Source organism: Malus sylvestris, chromosome 2, assembly GCF_916048215.2.
Source record: "Malus sylvestris chromosome 2, drMalSylv7.2, whole genome shotgun sequence".
In the NCBI taxonomy this organism is placed as follows: domain Eukaryota; kingdom Viridiplantae; phylum Streptophyta; class Magnoliopsida; order Rosales; family Rosaceae; genus Malus; species Malus sylvestris.
Genome location: NC_062261.1, coordinates 9,896,807 through 9,912,542, shown reverse-complemented (window position 1 = coordinate 9,912,542; position 15,736 = coordinate 9,896,807). Strand labels below are relative to the sequence as shown.

General features: G+C 34.2%; 1 protein-coding gene and 1 long non-coding RNA gene across 2 annotated transcripts; both read left to right on the top strand.

Annotated features, from left to right (window-relative positions):
- Positions 1–5,666: 5,666 nt before the first annotated feature.
- LOC126588636 (palmitoyl-monogalactosyldiacylglycerol delta-7 desaturase, chloroplastic-like) lies at positions 5,667–8,528 on the top strand. Its single transcript, XM_050253741.1, has 5 exons — positions 5,667–6,074; positions 6,218–6,358; positions 6,476–6,616; positions 6,734–6,840; positions 8,052–8,528. Exons 1-5 carry the CDS (start codon positions 5,778–5,780, stop codon positions 8,263–8,265), a joined length of 900 nt encoding a protein of 299 aa, XP_050109698.1. The 5' UTR covers positions 5,667–5,777; the 3' UTR covers positions 8,266–8,528.
- A 3,008-nt stretch (positions 8,529–11,536) lies between these two features.
- On the top strand, positions 11,537–12,071 carry LOC126588837 (uncharacterized). The gene is made up of 2 exons (XR_007611638.1): positions 11,537–11,803; positions 11,915–12,071. It is a non-coding gene; the product is annotated as an uncharacterized LOC126588837 (long non-coding RNA).
- Positions 12,072–15,736: the final 3,665 nt, after the last annotated feature.

Below are 15,736 nucleotides of genomic sequence, written 5' to 3'. Positions count from 1 at the left end.
TTAACAATGAATGTTTATATACTACGGTTTAAGGACAAACTGCCCCCACAAGTGAGGGGAATGGTTACAAAGCCTTTTGTTTAAGATTCAAGGTGTGCCATAAGAAATGGTAGTTCTTAACTAGTTACGTAAAAACTTGAGTGTTATCGAGATATAATCTTATATTTCTACAACACTCACCATGTGACTCACTGCTACAAGGATTCAAAAATATGTAAGGATCTCCTCGACCTCCTCGATAGGGGACCAAATGAACACATATTTGTCTCACCGTTTTTTCTATGCTTGTCATGTACACAAAGGAACAGAAATAGCAAGATACCAAACATCCATATGCCCAACAGGTTAAGGGCAACCTTCCCTCGACATCCTCCTTAGGTCAGCCCAGTTGCCCTACGCCGTAAAAACGGGGAGCAAACTTTTTTGGTGTTGCTTGCTGCCTTGTGGAACTGAAACTCATTGACAACCATAAAATTAAAACACAAAAAAAAAAAATATATATATATATATATATATATATATATATATATAATTTTTAAACTTTGCACATGAGTTCATACATACATGAATTTTGTGACAGATAATTTGTAAGGAGCACATGTTCAACTTGAGTTCCATAGGCTGCATTGAGTTCCGGAAAAGCCTCACCATTTAAGTCTGCCCATGTTACCTTCTTGATAAAACCAAAAATCAGACCATGCATATGCAGAAGGAGCTGCTAAGTTAAAGACATGTATTCCTCATAAAATGAGCACCACTTGTTACAGCAGTACTACTCTCTCTCTCTCTCTCTCTCTCTCTCTCTCTCTCTCTCTCTGCTGTAACAAGTGGTGCTCATTTTATGAGGAATACATAAAGTGAATAATACCGAGAGTTTTTCGTTAAAATTCTCTTAATTAAATTCTCTCTCTCTCTCTCTCTCTCTCTCTCTCTCTCTCTCTCTCCTGTAACAAGTGGTGCTCATTTTATGAGGAATACATAAAGTGAATAATAACGAGAGCTTTTCGTTAAAATTCTCTTAATTAAACTCTCTCTCTCTCTCTCTCTCTCACTTTTGAGAGAATTTTAACGAAAAGCTCTCAGTACTATTCACTTTAACGAAAAACCACATTTTTACATTAAAAAGTCAATTCTGGTACTATTTACTTTACCCTTTATTTTGTCCTTATTATTAAAACTTAAAGTTTTCAAATATTTTTTATTAGTTTTCCTTTTAATTAACCCAATTTCTAAGGGTCAAATATTCCACTCGTGGAGCTTCTAGCTAGGGCACCAGCAGCCGGCATGGCATCTGTCTTGTTTTTAATTTCTTCACTTTTTTTTTCTTTGTATTATTTCACATTCCCAATGATTACCCTAAATTTGTTTACATACATATGTATAACGAAACAATGTTTCATATTCCTGCAAGATTGTCTATATACGTATATGTACGGGGTGGAAATTTTGGAAACGACACGACAATCTATATAAAAAAAGATGTGAAATAATCGGGCTTATGTTGATCATAATCATGCCAAATGGGTAGACACAGTTAATAAACAAATCCATCTATCGAGTCAATTTACCTAACTAAAGATATGATGTGATTACGAATTGCAACGCTTTCACGTACAACATTCAAACTCTAAATGAGCCCATTATTCTCACAAGTGTTCATATGTCCATATATATGCGGCTACCCATGTTGTGGATATGAATATGGATAGAGAGTTCAGAATTGAATACTGGAAGCACCACAGACCATATCATCGTAACTGAAGGCAGGACCATGATTGCCATTCAATAGAGAGAGAGAGAGAGAGAGAGAGAGAGAGAGAGAGAGAGAGAGAGAGAGAGAGAACTTCGTGTTACAGTAGAAGTTCAAAACCTTTTAATTTATCGACATGTGAATGCCATGTTACTCTTGCAGGGCCAGTCCTGGCCTAGTGCCAGCAGAGCAGAGTGACCGTTCGAGATCTCAAAAAAATCAAAGACACCAAAATTATTAGGGTAGTCTATTCATATATGTCTCTGTAAGCATGGAAATTAAAAGAAAATTTGGTTAATTCATCAAGTAGGTCAGCTAGAGGCGTTGGTTCCGTTGTTCCTCAATAATAACCAGTGCCCATGTTTGAACTATTCTCTATGCCCCTTTTTTTGTTTTTTTTTACTTATTTTTGTTTGATTGTTAATATCATTTATATACTTATTTTTAACAAAATCTGGTTAATTCAACAAGAGGGTTAACTATAGGCGCTGGTGCCATTGGTTTCTAGTAATTATGAGGTCCCGGGTTCGAATAAGTCTTACGCCTTTTTCTTTCTATTTTTTACTAATTTTTTTTTATTCTTAATTTCTTTTACCTTTGATTATAATTACTAAAATTTGGTTAATTCATCAAGAAGGTTAACTAGAGGCACATATTTTTTATATCCATTCCAATTCAAATTTAACTTTCAACAAAATAATGTATGTAAGTCTTTACCAATTTAATTTGGCAAGCACAAAGATTATTCAGAAAATGAGATCACTTTCACGCAGCTACAAAAATTGGAACTTTCACTTCTACCAAATCGACAAGGCTTTTGCTCAAAAAATTGCATTGTTAAAGTCATGTGCTTAGACACTTTAGACGTCAAGTATTGTTCGATTGACTAGTATTTTTACCATATGACAATTTTCTTTTCTTTATGACCACTTTTACAATGTAACTTTGTTTTTCTATATATGACGAACTTATTATCCGACAAAGAAAATACTTGTTCAAATTATTGAAAATTCAAATACCTAAGAAAAAAAATCACATGAAAAACATAATTTTTTTGTGTGTATTGTAGGTTTGTGGGCCCTATTTTTATTTTTGCCCAGGACCTCCAAAATGTTTAGACCGGCCCTAATCGGTGCGTGCGGCGGCTCACTATGGTAAACATGAGTTTTTCGAACGCCCGAAATAGTAGTTCAGGACTCATTCATCAGTATTCTTTGTAGTTTTCAATTTATTTACTAAGTATGGGTTATTTCACTTTAGGGTTGGTATCGCAAAGATTACAAAGAGCGTGCAGGGCAATACAGTAACAATCATACAGTGTTTGAGTGGGTTTTGCTTTTTAAACTATACTATACTTATATGTTTTCAAAATTGGTTTTATGATATGCTTTGATTTCATGCCCTTTTTTAGAAGGTGCAAATGTTTTATGTGTTGATGGTGATGCGATTTATAATCTTGAGAACCTCACTTTAGAATGTTTTGATATTATGAAATACTTTATGCGATATTATGATTTGAGATATTATCCATGGAATGTTTTCATATGATTTGTCCGCTCATCATGTATACTTATATAGTGTCAATAGTATTGTTTAGGACCAACTTACACGTATGTTCATATGCACTGTTATGTTCACATTGGATCCATTGTAGGTGTTAACCTTTATAGTTTGCATTTGGCAACTAAGACTTGTATGCGATGTGCTAAGCGCCAACTTCACATTTATAGTACTAGAACGTAGATATATACACCCAGTATGTTCACGTTAGAATATGTCTGAATGAGCTCGCACGTTTGCATTATTTGGTGTTCATACCATATATGTTTTGTTGATGATTTGTGATTTACCTGCTCACGTGAAATATTAATTTTTCACTAATGCCATGGTATTTTAGTATTTATTACAGTTTCACAGTGAGATATTTTGAAATTGTGACTTCTACCTGTTTCTCGAAATAACTGTTTCTACATTAATGCTTGGCTTTCCATACTAGCTATGTAGTATGTTTTCGATTATTATACGAGTTTTTGTAGGGACGGGTTAGTATGTTCGAACGAGACAATAGATTTTCATAAATCTTTTGCCCACTCACTTTTACTTTTTCTCCCCTCCAAGTTTAGTAGGCTTTGGAGCTCTTGATGTCGTTGGCTGATGGTATAATCCTCCCTCATCATGTAGGGATTAATTTCAATAATTTTTTCTTAACATCTTCAGATATATTACATTGTATACTTTCGCTATAGATATTTAGATGCTTTGGCTTCCATTACATACATTTATTTAATGCATTACACTGAATGGACACACTAAATATCTAGGTCAGATTGCGTCAGTTTGGTATCATAGCTTAGATTTTTGAATCTGATTTTATGATTCCTAATTTAGGAGTTTAGAATCTAGACTGACTTGTGACAATCACTTTTTTTCTCACGGGCAAAACACAAGTGTTTTAAGACTCCAGGGAAGCAGATGATGCGTGAATGTCAGCAGTGAAAGCTAAGATACAAAAATCATTCCAGTTGTTTTAACCACTTCCTATTTCAGTCTGGAAGTGGAGGATGTCACCATGGACTTCATGTACAAGTTACTTCGGCCAAGTGAAGGTTGCATCTGCGTTGGGTGATCATCGACCGACTCAAATATACTCATAAATTCTTAATCGTTTGGCAGAATTCTTAATTAGAGAAATTGTCGACTACATGGAGTCCCACCACTATTATTCCGGACGAAAACTTACTCATTTGTAAATCATTTTGTTCCCTTAAAATTCATATTTATGGGGCCAAATTTCCGGCGATGCAGCTCAAAGTTATCCAAACAAACCAAAGGTTTAAAAAACTTTTGTCATATCCAATTTTTTAACTTGTGAATTACCAAATCTCTATTTACTTTTCTTGATTAAACGGTACTTCTTTCTTTTAACTTTACGTCTAAGTAATCACAATCATGTCTTCGGTCAAAAAGTTTTATAATTAATAAAAATATGTTCTCCAAATTCAAAATAAAAATAGAGCAACAGTTTACTTATACTATTTTTTATACCACATATTTCAATACTACATAGTGAGACAAGTGATGTGTAATGGTCATCTTAGTTGATGATTTTGTTTTATTAAATATGCTTTGAATGCATGACATAACGGATCATGTGGCACAATTTGAAAACAGAAAAGAGTTAACCAGCTGCACATTTATAATAAATGAATGATGGTGATTTCTCCCGTGTAATCTGATGGCCAGTAAAAAAAACGAATTATTAATTTTCTTTGAGAACGAGCAGATATTATTTAAAGTTACAGCTTAGGTGGTCGTCAAGCAAGCTTATTGATTTACCAGCTCTTACTCTATCTGACATATAATAAAATTTCTCCAAGCTGTTGGTTTCCTAATAGGAGGCAGATTGTCTTCCCTTCTGTTATGGTGTCATTTTCATCATCTCCTATTTGTGCGGTCACGGTTAAGCTACGTTAACATTTTATATTGATTTTTTATAGAGATAATAAGATAAAAAGCAATAGGAATATAAAATGTTGACGTGGCTTAACCGTGACCGCACAAATAAGAGGGGATGAGAATGACACCATAACAGCAGACAATATAAGAGCTTCAGCTGGGTTTGTATTACGTTCGAGCTATAGGGTCCTATTTTTCCCTTTTCTGACCTCTTGTGCTTGAATTGAATTTCCTCCATAGCTAGCAGCTGCAAGTATGGTTTGGACCGTGACATTTAAATTAGTACGTAAACTTCTAACCGTGAATTTCATCAAACATGCAAAACCCTGAGAACATGCTTAGAGATTTTTTATGGGAAATTTACAATAAGTAAACCCTAATAGTATCACCTACCATGACCTGGCGACAATGCTACGTATTAAATTATTTATTTCACTCTTAAGTAAAGAGGCCAAGTTATGGCCAACTTACCCATTCCACAAACACTCGTCCCATACAAGTGCAATACAACGTCCTTAAAAAAAGAAGCCAATCCATAGAATTAGAAGCTGAGGGGAACGTCCTTAATACCATGGGTCTTTTGAAGATTTGGGTCACCCTTCTTAAGACTCCTTGTGCAAATTTTTGGGGGAGGAAATGGAATCTGCTTGACATTGTCACAGCTGGTATGTTTCTGAGTGTGCATGTCCTTTGTTTGTTTGCACCGTTTTACTTCACTTGGACAGCATTTTGGTTGATGCTTGTGCTGGGTTACATCACTGGTTTCGGAATCACTCTTTCTTACCATAGAAACCTTGCTCATCGGAGCTTTAGGCTCCCAAAACTGCTCGAGTACTTGTTTGCCTATTGTGGGGTTCTCTCAGTTCAGGTACGTATGTCAAAACATATCAACATTTTTCAACTTTGTTATTTTTCTCTTCTTTCTTCTTTCCATATTTGTTTCAGGGACTATTTTTACTAGGATCTGCATTAGATGAGAAAAAGCTGCGATTGATGTGTTTTTATTTGCAGGGTAGCCCGATTGAGTGGGTGAGCACACACCGGTACCATCACCAATTTACCGATACAGAGAAAGACGCTCACAGCCCACTTAAGGGATTTTGGTATAGTCACATGGGTTGGATTCTAGACAGCCGTTCTCGGTTTGGAAGAGTAAGCCACACACTTTCTCTCTCAGACTCTGAACTGATAATTTCCTCACTTTTTGTTTTATTGAATTTTCTTTTTTGGTACAAATACTTACTAATATTTGTTTTGTTAAATTTTCAGTACGGAGGTCTTCGGAATGTTGAAGACTTGAAGAAGCAGCCATTCTATGTGTTTCTTCATCACACTCTCCTTCTACACTCATTTCTTCTTGGATGTATACTATATTACATCGGTGGATTTCCCTTCGTGGTTTGGCCAATGGTGAGAGAGCTAGATTTCTAAATTTCCTTTTTTTTTTTTTTCATCTTTGAGGATATATGTATATAGCTACAGAGCTAGCCCTCATAAGTTTGAATAATAAGTTCCTTATGATTTCAGGGCGTGAGGATGGTGATTGTTTTCCATAGCACTTTCTTTGTAAATTCGGCTGGCCACATTTGGGGATATCAGGCATGGAACACCGGCGATCTCTCTAAAAACCTTTGGTATATATTATATTCATAGTTGAGATATAAAAATTTATTTTGAAAATTTGATTTTACAAGTATTTATTTAGGAAAAATTAGGTTCACATCCTTCTTTTTGTTACTCCATTGATTAAAATCCTATTCATTTTCAATTTTTGATCAACTCTAAAAACCTTTGGTATATATTATATTCATAGTTGAGATATAAAAATTTATTTTGAAAATTTGATATTATACAAAGACGTACAAGTATTTATTTAGGGAAAATTAGGTTTACATCCTTCTTTTTGTTACTCCATTGATTAAAATCCTATTCATTTTCAATTTTTGATCAAGGTCTTTTAATGATAAAAATGTTACAATTAGTATATTTATATATATGGCTAAATTTTTTATCATATATTTTTATTTTTAGTTTGTACCTATTTTTAATTTGCAAATATTTTTTTTAATTTGTACCAATTTTCTTTTCATTTTTAATACCCATATATTAGTTTCTTTTTGTGCCCACATTTTTTAAAGTTTTATTTGTGTTTGTACCCATGTGTATACCGTCATGTGACATTTAATCAATGATAGAAAAATTACATATGGTATATTTATGTTTTATGCCTAAACTTTGTATTATATATTTATATTTTTAGTTTGTACCCACTTTTAATTTGCAACATTTTTTTTTAAATTTGTAGTATTTTCTTTTTAGTTTTATTTTGTACCCATGTATTAATGTCTTTTAGCGCCTATATTTTTAAAAATTCATTTGTATTCATAATTTTTAATCTTTTATTTGTACCCTAATTTATTTCTAATGTACCCATTCTTCTTTATTAATGTACCACTTTGTTATATGTGAAATGTACCAATTTGTTTGTAAAATGTACCAATTTTTTTAACATTATGGATACATTATTTTGCCATTTATTATTTTTACATAGTTTTTATCCATTTATTCAATCAAAATGTTTGAATTTTTTTTATTGTAACCATTTCTAACAGTATTATAATGAGGGATTTAAAATTTATAGGATTATAAATCTCATAAAATATCAAACAATTAATGTCAAAGCTATAAAACTATAAATATTAATAGTAATATACTGAGATGTACAAAGTCAAAGGACCTTGATCAAACTTTGAATATTATTAAGATTTTAATCAAAGAATGTTAAGGATTAGAGGCCGCATCCAAATTATCCCATTTATTTATGTAAAATCTTGAACTTCTTTAGGTGGTTGGGGTTGCTTGCACTTGGAGAAGGATGGCACAATAACCACCATGCTTTTGAATACTCAGCTCGACAAGGCCTCGAATGGTGGCAGATTGACGTGACTTGGTACATCATAAAATTTCTTGAGGCTCTAGGGTTGGCAACAGATGTGAAAACACCATCCGAGGCTCATAAGCAACGTATGAAGGCTAAATCCATGGCTGCTCAAGAATAGGTGGAGACCTTGCTTGCTGGCTAGCTTAAACTTGTATTTGCTTTTTTAATTTATAATAAGATGTTATTATTGTTCATGCATGGTCATGGTGCCGACCTAGCTTCTTGTTGAAAATGGTTTGCTCTACTTTTAACCAAGCCATTTATCACAAATTTGAGGGTTTATCTTTTAAAAGCAACTACAAAACAAGAGGATTTATAGTTCATGTCCATGTTAGTTGTATGTGGTTATGCGTAATAACCTTCAGTCTTTTTCTATCATAACTTTGTTCCTACATTTTCTCTAAAAGTAATGTTCAGCCTTTCTTTATCCCACTCAACATTTTCCCATAAATGGTGGTTGGAGCATGAAATATGTAAGAGTTAATCAGTTCATAGTCTACAAAAATGTTGCGACTTGCAAATGGCGTTTTAAGGTAGTGACAAAAGACAATCATATTTACACATTTTGGTGAGGGTTTGATCTCTACCGATTCTTTTCCCTAACAACTAACTTTCTAACCCACTAACGCTATCACTCTACTCAAAATAAAATCGTGACTATGCATTTTTGTATTTATATTAAATAAATATCTTAAGGTTAAATAGGAACCAAAAAATTCATTTTGAAAAGGAAAACCATTAGGGTTATCCCAATAATAGCGTCCAAGTTGGAATGGTAATTCTGATTGAGATAGTGAACTTCCAAATTCGAACCCAAAAGTTCTTAAATCGAACATTTTTTTGAAAAATTGGAATGCATTTAAGAATTCCTATAATATAGAATTTCCGATCCGAATTTATCTAAAGTGTTCCGACCTTATCCCGACAAAAAAAGTTCCGACATGCTCCCGTATAGTTATTTACTCTAATTATGCAGTTTGCAATCAACTTTTATATATTTTATTTATTTATTTATTTGTTGTAATAGATGCTTTATGTTTTTATACATCTTGTTCATTGTGTTTATCGTAAAAATATACTTATACAGTGGCAAAGCCACATAAGCGCAAGAAGGTGCAGCCCCACTTCCGATCATCGAAAATCCACATGAAAAGCGAGGATTTCATCCCTCTGAACCTCCATAGAAGGTGTTTGAAATGCCTGAATGAAGGCATGTTGCTGCTCTGAGCTGCTGCGTGCAGCCCTTTTCATTTTTAAACCCAAGCCAAAACAACAAGGGCCCATGTTCGAACTATTCTCTGTGCCTTTTTTTCTTTTTTTACTTATTTTTGTTTGATTGTTAATTTCATTTATATACTTATATTTAACAAAAATTGGGTTAATTCAACAAGAGGGTTAACTGGAGCCGCTAGTGGCGTTGTTTTCTAGTAATCATGAGGTCCCGGGTTTGAATGAGTCTTATGCCTTTTTATTTCTATTTTTTACTAATTTTTGTTTGATTGTTAATTTTTTTTATCTTTGATTATAATTACTAAAATTTGGTTAATTCATCAAAAAGGTTAAGTAGCTTTCAACAAAATAATGTATGTATGTCTTTACCAATTTAATTTGGCAAGCACAAAGATTATTCAAAAAATGAGATCACTTTCACGCAGCTGCAAAAATTGGAACTTTCACGCAGCTACAAGGCTTTTGCTCAGAAAAATTGCATTGTTAGAGTCCCATGCTTAGAGACTTTAGATGTCAAGTATTGTTTGATTGACTAGTATTTTTACCATATGACAATCTTCTTTTCTTTATGACCACTTTTACATTGTAACTTTGTTTTTCTATATATGACGAACTTATTATCCGACAAAGAAAAATACTTATTCAAAATATTGAAAATTCAAATACCTAAGAAAAAAAATCACATGAAAAACATATATAATTTTTTTTTGTGCATTGTAGGTTTGTGGGCCCTATTTTTATTTTTACCCAGTGCCTCCTAAATGTTTAGACCGGCCTGTACTCGTCTTAAGAAACCTCAGAGAGACAAAAACAGATATGGCAGCTTTGATGACACCATCTTTAAAGAACCTGATGTGAGAGGAAAAGAACACAGAGAAAATACAAATAATTAGGTATTAAAAAAATTAAAATAGGGATTAACTGGGCCGCACGATGACCTCTGCGACGATGACCTCCATGAATCAGGTTGGGCCGCACGATGCCCAATCTGTGCTGAAGGAGCCCCATCCCAAAAATATACCAATTTATTTTTAGGCCTATTCGGATAAATGGTCCCCGTGGTCATAAGGTATTCGGATGATAGTGGTAAAAAAATTCAGATTTAAACCCCTGTGATCACAGTCTGTTAGGATTTAAACCCCTGTGGTCTAAGTCTGCTAGGATTTATGCCCTTCTGTCATTCCTCCATTAGGTTTATGTTGGCAAAATCGGATAAATGGTCCCCGTGGTCATAAGGTATTCGGAAGATAGTCCATGTGGTAAAAAAAATTTGGATTTAAACCCCTGTGGTCTAAGTTTGTTAGGATTTATGCCCGAAACTAGAGGTTTTGTCATTTCTCCGCTTAGCTTACAGGTAGAACAGAGTTTCTCTGAGGAGACGCGACAGAACGAGGTGGAACTAATAAATCACATAATTCATTAAAATTCAAGATCTAATAAATCAAATAATTCAAAATGCCTTTATAAAATTAACGAGTTTTTGACTCCCGAATATCCAACTGATTAATTAATTCTTTATAACATATTCTATTTTTCTTTGACAAATAAGACAGTAATCGTTGGCGTTTTCCTAGAATTTTACGTAAACCTCTCTGAGATAAATAGTTTTTTTGTGTAATTGTAAATGTGAAGTAAGTCTTCGTATCCTATTGGTGAAACTAACTATTTGAAATTCAACAGATCCTCTGTTTTCGTCTTTTTCTTCTTGTGAAATAACTGAGATGAATGAATTTTTTTACCATAAACTGAAATCTTCTCCCCCCCCCCTCCTCTTTTTATTGTAAGATATTTTTTATTGATAGATACGCAGAGAAACTCTGCTCCACCTGTAAGCTTAACGAAGGAATGACAAAACCTCTAATTTCAGGCATAAATCCTAATAGACTTAGACCACAGTGGTTTAAATCCGAATTTTTTGTACCACATGGGCTATCTTCCGAATTCCTTATGACCACGGGGACCATTTATCCGATTTGGCCAACCTAAACCTAATGGAGGAATGACAGAAGGGCATAAATCCTAACAGACTTAGACCACATGGGTTTAAATAGTAACTGACTGTGACCACAGGAGTTTAAATCCGAATTTTTTTACCACAGGGGCTATTATCCGAATATCTTATAACCACGAATACCATTTATCCGATTAGGCCTTATTTTTATTACTTTCAATTTTGGTTTTTGTTTAGTTGCTTTGATTATGTTAATAAATATCAAATTTAGTACATTTTTTGGGTTTAAAATTTTGAGGAGGTTGTTTAGTTTGTTTGTCAATGTGATTGATATGAAACATTAATTACTTGTCTTTGTGGATTTGCAGATGGATACCAGTGAAGATTTCGAAAGCGTTTTTCTGGAAATGTTGCACAGGCAGATTTGTGTTGGCCACTCTTTGTTTTGTGTTGGCCAATCCTTACAAGTTCAGGGGTAAATTGATGAATACCTATATTTTATATGATTGGATGAATATCTAATTGGATTGGGATGTATTGGATGTGTGTTTAATGCGTTATGTGATTGGTTTTTTTTTTCTTGCAGCTGCTATACGAAAACAAATTAGAGAGTTAATGAAGGTTGATGGGCTTACTAATGATGAAGTCAAAAGCCATTTGCAGGTTTGTATGTGTGATTATCCATCTGTTTTGAATCATAATTTGGTTGATGTGAATAAAATTTTACACATACATGACAAAAATTGGAAGCCATTTTGCATGCTATTAGTGATGAATTTTTTTACACATACATGTGAGTATCCTCGTTAAATATTTTTTTTAAACATATGTTTACATATTAAAAAAGGGCACATTTTGAGCTTTTGCACTGGACACCAAAAAACTCAGGACCGTCCCTGTGTAACAGTAACTAAAATGTGTGAAATGACTGGAATCGGTTCGAATCATGTATTCAACTTTTAGTTGAGAGCTTATCTTGAACCTCTTGCATTCAGTGAAAGTAAACTCGGCTTGTAAGACCGAAAAACATCAAAATTACTAGGACACAATGTGCAAAGAAACCGAGTGGCTGGCTTATGATAGTTCAGGTCATGCTCACAAATCGATCAATCAAAACATACATGTAACTGTAACATATGCATAAGTGCATCCATTCATGTTTTACATTCAAGTGTTCGTGCACGCAAACTTCCAACTCTTTTTCGATTATATGCTTTGCTAGAGTCGTTTGTTCTTCCTATACTAACCTTCAGTTAGCTCTAAAGGAGAGATTTAAAAAACATGGAGTTTAACCATAACTGTGGATACACATGTTTCACATCAATAACCATTCTTTGATCTTCTGTGATTGACACTGACGAAGAAACTTCAAGGATAATCGAGCATGATCATGCATATTCGTATCCTGACGGTGGCTTTGACAGTTGGGGCGGCCCATCCATCATACTCAGTCTTCCTCTCACACTGAGAATGTGGGCTTGGAGCTATCAAGTTGAAGGCTATGCAAACATGTTATTCTCCCAAAAATCCCTATATAGAAGTCCGCAGTCAGACCATTCAAACAGACGCAAAAGGAAGAGCGAAACAAGCCACAACAACTCTGTGCATTGAATTGGACATAGCTACATGTCATTCCAGGCCGATAATAAAGCTCATCACATGCTTTCTGTATTCGTGAATAGCACACAAGACACTCAACGGTAACCCGGCATTAGACTTGACCAAAAGTTAGAGGAAAGAGGAACACAAGTTGCAAGAACTGATAGGGCAACAGTACATGCAATGGGGTCATAGCTACACGTGAAACCCGAGATGAGTTCATACATATATACATGAACTTAGTGACAGACAATTTGTAGGAAGCACATGTTCAACTTGAGTTCATTTGCTGCAATGAGTTCTGGAAATGTCTTACCATTTAAGTCTGCCCATGTTACCTTCTTGATAAAACCAAAAACCAGACCATATGTATGCAGAAGGAGCTTCGAAGTTAAAGACATATATTACTCATACAGCAGTACTAGTCTCTTTCTCTGACTCACTTATGAGAGAATTGAGTTAACCCATGTTCTAAAGCTCAAAAATTCCACCTGTGGAGCTTCTAGCTAGGTCAGCAGCAGCCGGCATGGGCATCTGTCTTGCTTTTTCTTCATTTTTTTTCCTTTGTATTATTTCACATTCCTAATGATTACCGTAAATTTTGTTTACATACAGATATACAAAGACACAATGTTTCATATCCATGCAAGATTGTCTATGTACGAATATGTATGGGTGGTAGTTTTGAAAATGACACGACAGTCTGAATAGAATAAAATGCGAAATAATCGGGTTTATATTAATTATAATAGTGCCAAATGGGTTGACATGGTTAGTAAACAAATTCGTCTATCAAGTCGATCTGCCAAACTAAAAAAATAACACACTTTTAACATGATTACGAAATAGTGCAACTTGGTAACACGATGTGATCCACATAACTCGTAATATCAAAGATAAGCTCATTAAAATTGAGGAGAAACAACAAATTTAACCCTTTTATTTGATATACATTATGTTTTAGCACCCACCCACTATTGGGAGATGTCATTGTGCACCCCAAAAATGCCATTGTGTACTCCAAACATTTTATATTTGGGAGAAAAATACAATTATAAAGAGAAGTGCACAATGACTTTTTTGGAGTGTCAGTAACACCACCTTATTCTTATAAAGTTTCGTGGGTAATTATTACTGTATAAACACATTAAAAAACTGTGTCATGCCCGAATTAGGGAAACAAAAATTACATGTTTATAATCTTATCGTGTTCAGGTTAACTTTAATCACGTTCGTGTTGAATTCATGTCAACAAACCTTGAAATGTGTATACGAATTGCAATGCTTTCACGTACAACATTCAAACTCTAAATGGACCCATATGGTCCCGAGTGTTCATATATCGATATATGCGGCTACCCATGTTGTCGATATGAATATGGATAGAGAGTTCACAATTGAATACTGGAAGAAGCACCACAGACCATATGTAAATTGTGTTGCAAATCACTGTATCAAAAGTCGGAATTTCTGCATCGGAATCACTGTGCCAAAAACCAGACCATATGTATGCAGAAGGAGCTTCGAAGTTAAAGACATATATTACTCATACAGCAGTACTAGTCTCTTTCTCTGACTCACTTATGAGAGAATTGAGTTAACCCATGTTCTAAAGCTCAAAAATTCCACCCGTGGAGCTTCTAGCTAGGTCAGCAGCAGCCGGCATGGCCATCTGTCTTGCTTTTTCTTCATTTTTTTTCCTTTGTATTATTTCACATTCCTAATGATTACCGTAAATTTTGTCTACATACAGATATACAAAGACACAATGTTTCATATCCATGCAAGATTGTCTATGTACGAATATGTATGGATGGTAGTTTTGAAAATGACACGACAGTCTGAATAGAATAAAATGTGAAATAATCGGGTTCATATTGATCATAATAGTGTCAAATGAGTTGACATGGTTAATAAACAAATTCGTCTATCAAGTCAATCTGCCTAACTAAAAATATAACACACTTTTAACTAAAAAAATAGCACACTTTTAACATGTTTACGTAATAGTGCAACTTGTTAACACGATGTGATCCACATAACTCGTAATATCAAAGATAAGCTCATTAAAATTGAAGAGAAACAACAAATTTAACCCTTTTATTTGATATACATTATGTTTTTGCACCCACCCACTATTGGGAGACGTCATTGTGCACCCCAAAAATATCATTGTGCACTCCAAACATTTTATATTTGGGAGAAAAATACAATTATAAAGAGGAGTGCACAATGACTATTTTGGAGTGTCAGTAACACCACTTTATTCTTATAAAGTTTCGTGGGTAATTATTACTGTATAAACACATTAAAAACTGCATCATGCGCGAATTAGGGAAACAAAAATTACGTGTTTATAATCTTATCGTGTTAAGGTTAACTTTAATCACGTTCGTGTTGAATTCATGTCAACAAACCTTGAAATGTGAATACGAATTGCAACGCTTTCACGTACAACATTCAAACTCTTCCCGAGTGTTCATATATTTATATATGCGGCTGCCCATTTTGTCGATATGAATATGGATAGAGAGTTCAGAATTGAATACTGGAAGAAGCACCACAGACCATATCATCATAACTGAAGGCAGGACCATGATTGCCAATCGACAGAGAGAGAGAGAGAGAGAGAGAGTTACAGTAGAAGTTCAAAACCTATTAATTTATCGACATGTGAATGCCATGTTACTCTTGTCTTTAAGAAACCTCCGAGAGGCAAAAACAGATATGGCGCCTTTGATGAGATGACACTATCTTTAAAGAACACAAAGAAATTGAACAATATATGTACATTGTGTTGCAAATCACT

What these genes read in the sequence shown, in the direction of transcription:
- LOC126588636 (XM_050253741.1), top strand. Translation starts at nt 5,778, where the DNA reads ATGGGTCTTTTGAAGATTTGGGTCACCCTTCTTAAGACTCCTTGTGCA. An exon ending in CCTTCGTGGTTTGGCCAATG is followed by an intron (nt 6,617 to 6,733) that starts GTGAGAGAGCTA and finishes TTATGATTTCAG; the next exon opens with GGCGTGAGGATGGTGATTGT. An exon ending in GATCTCTCTAAAAACCTTTG is followed by an intron (nt 6,841 to 8,051) that starts GTATATATTATA and finishes GAACTTCTTTAG; the next exon opens with GTGGTTGGGGTTGCTTGCAC.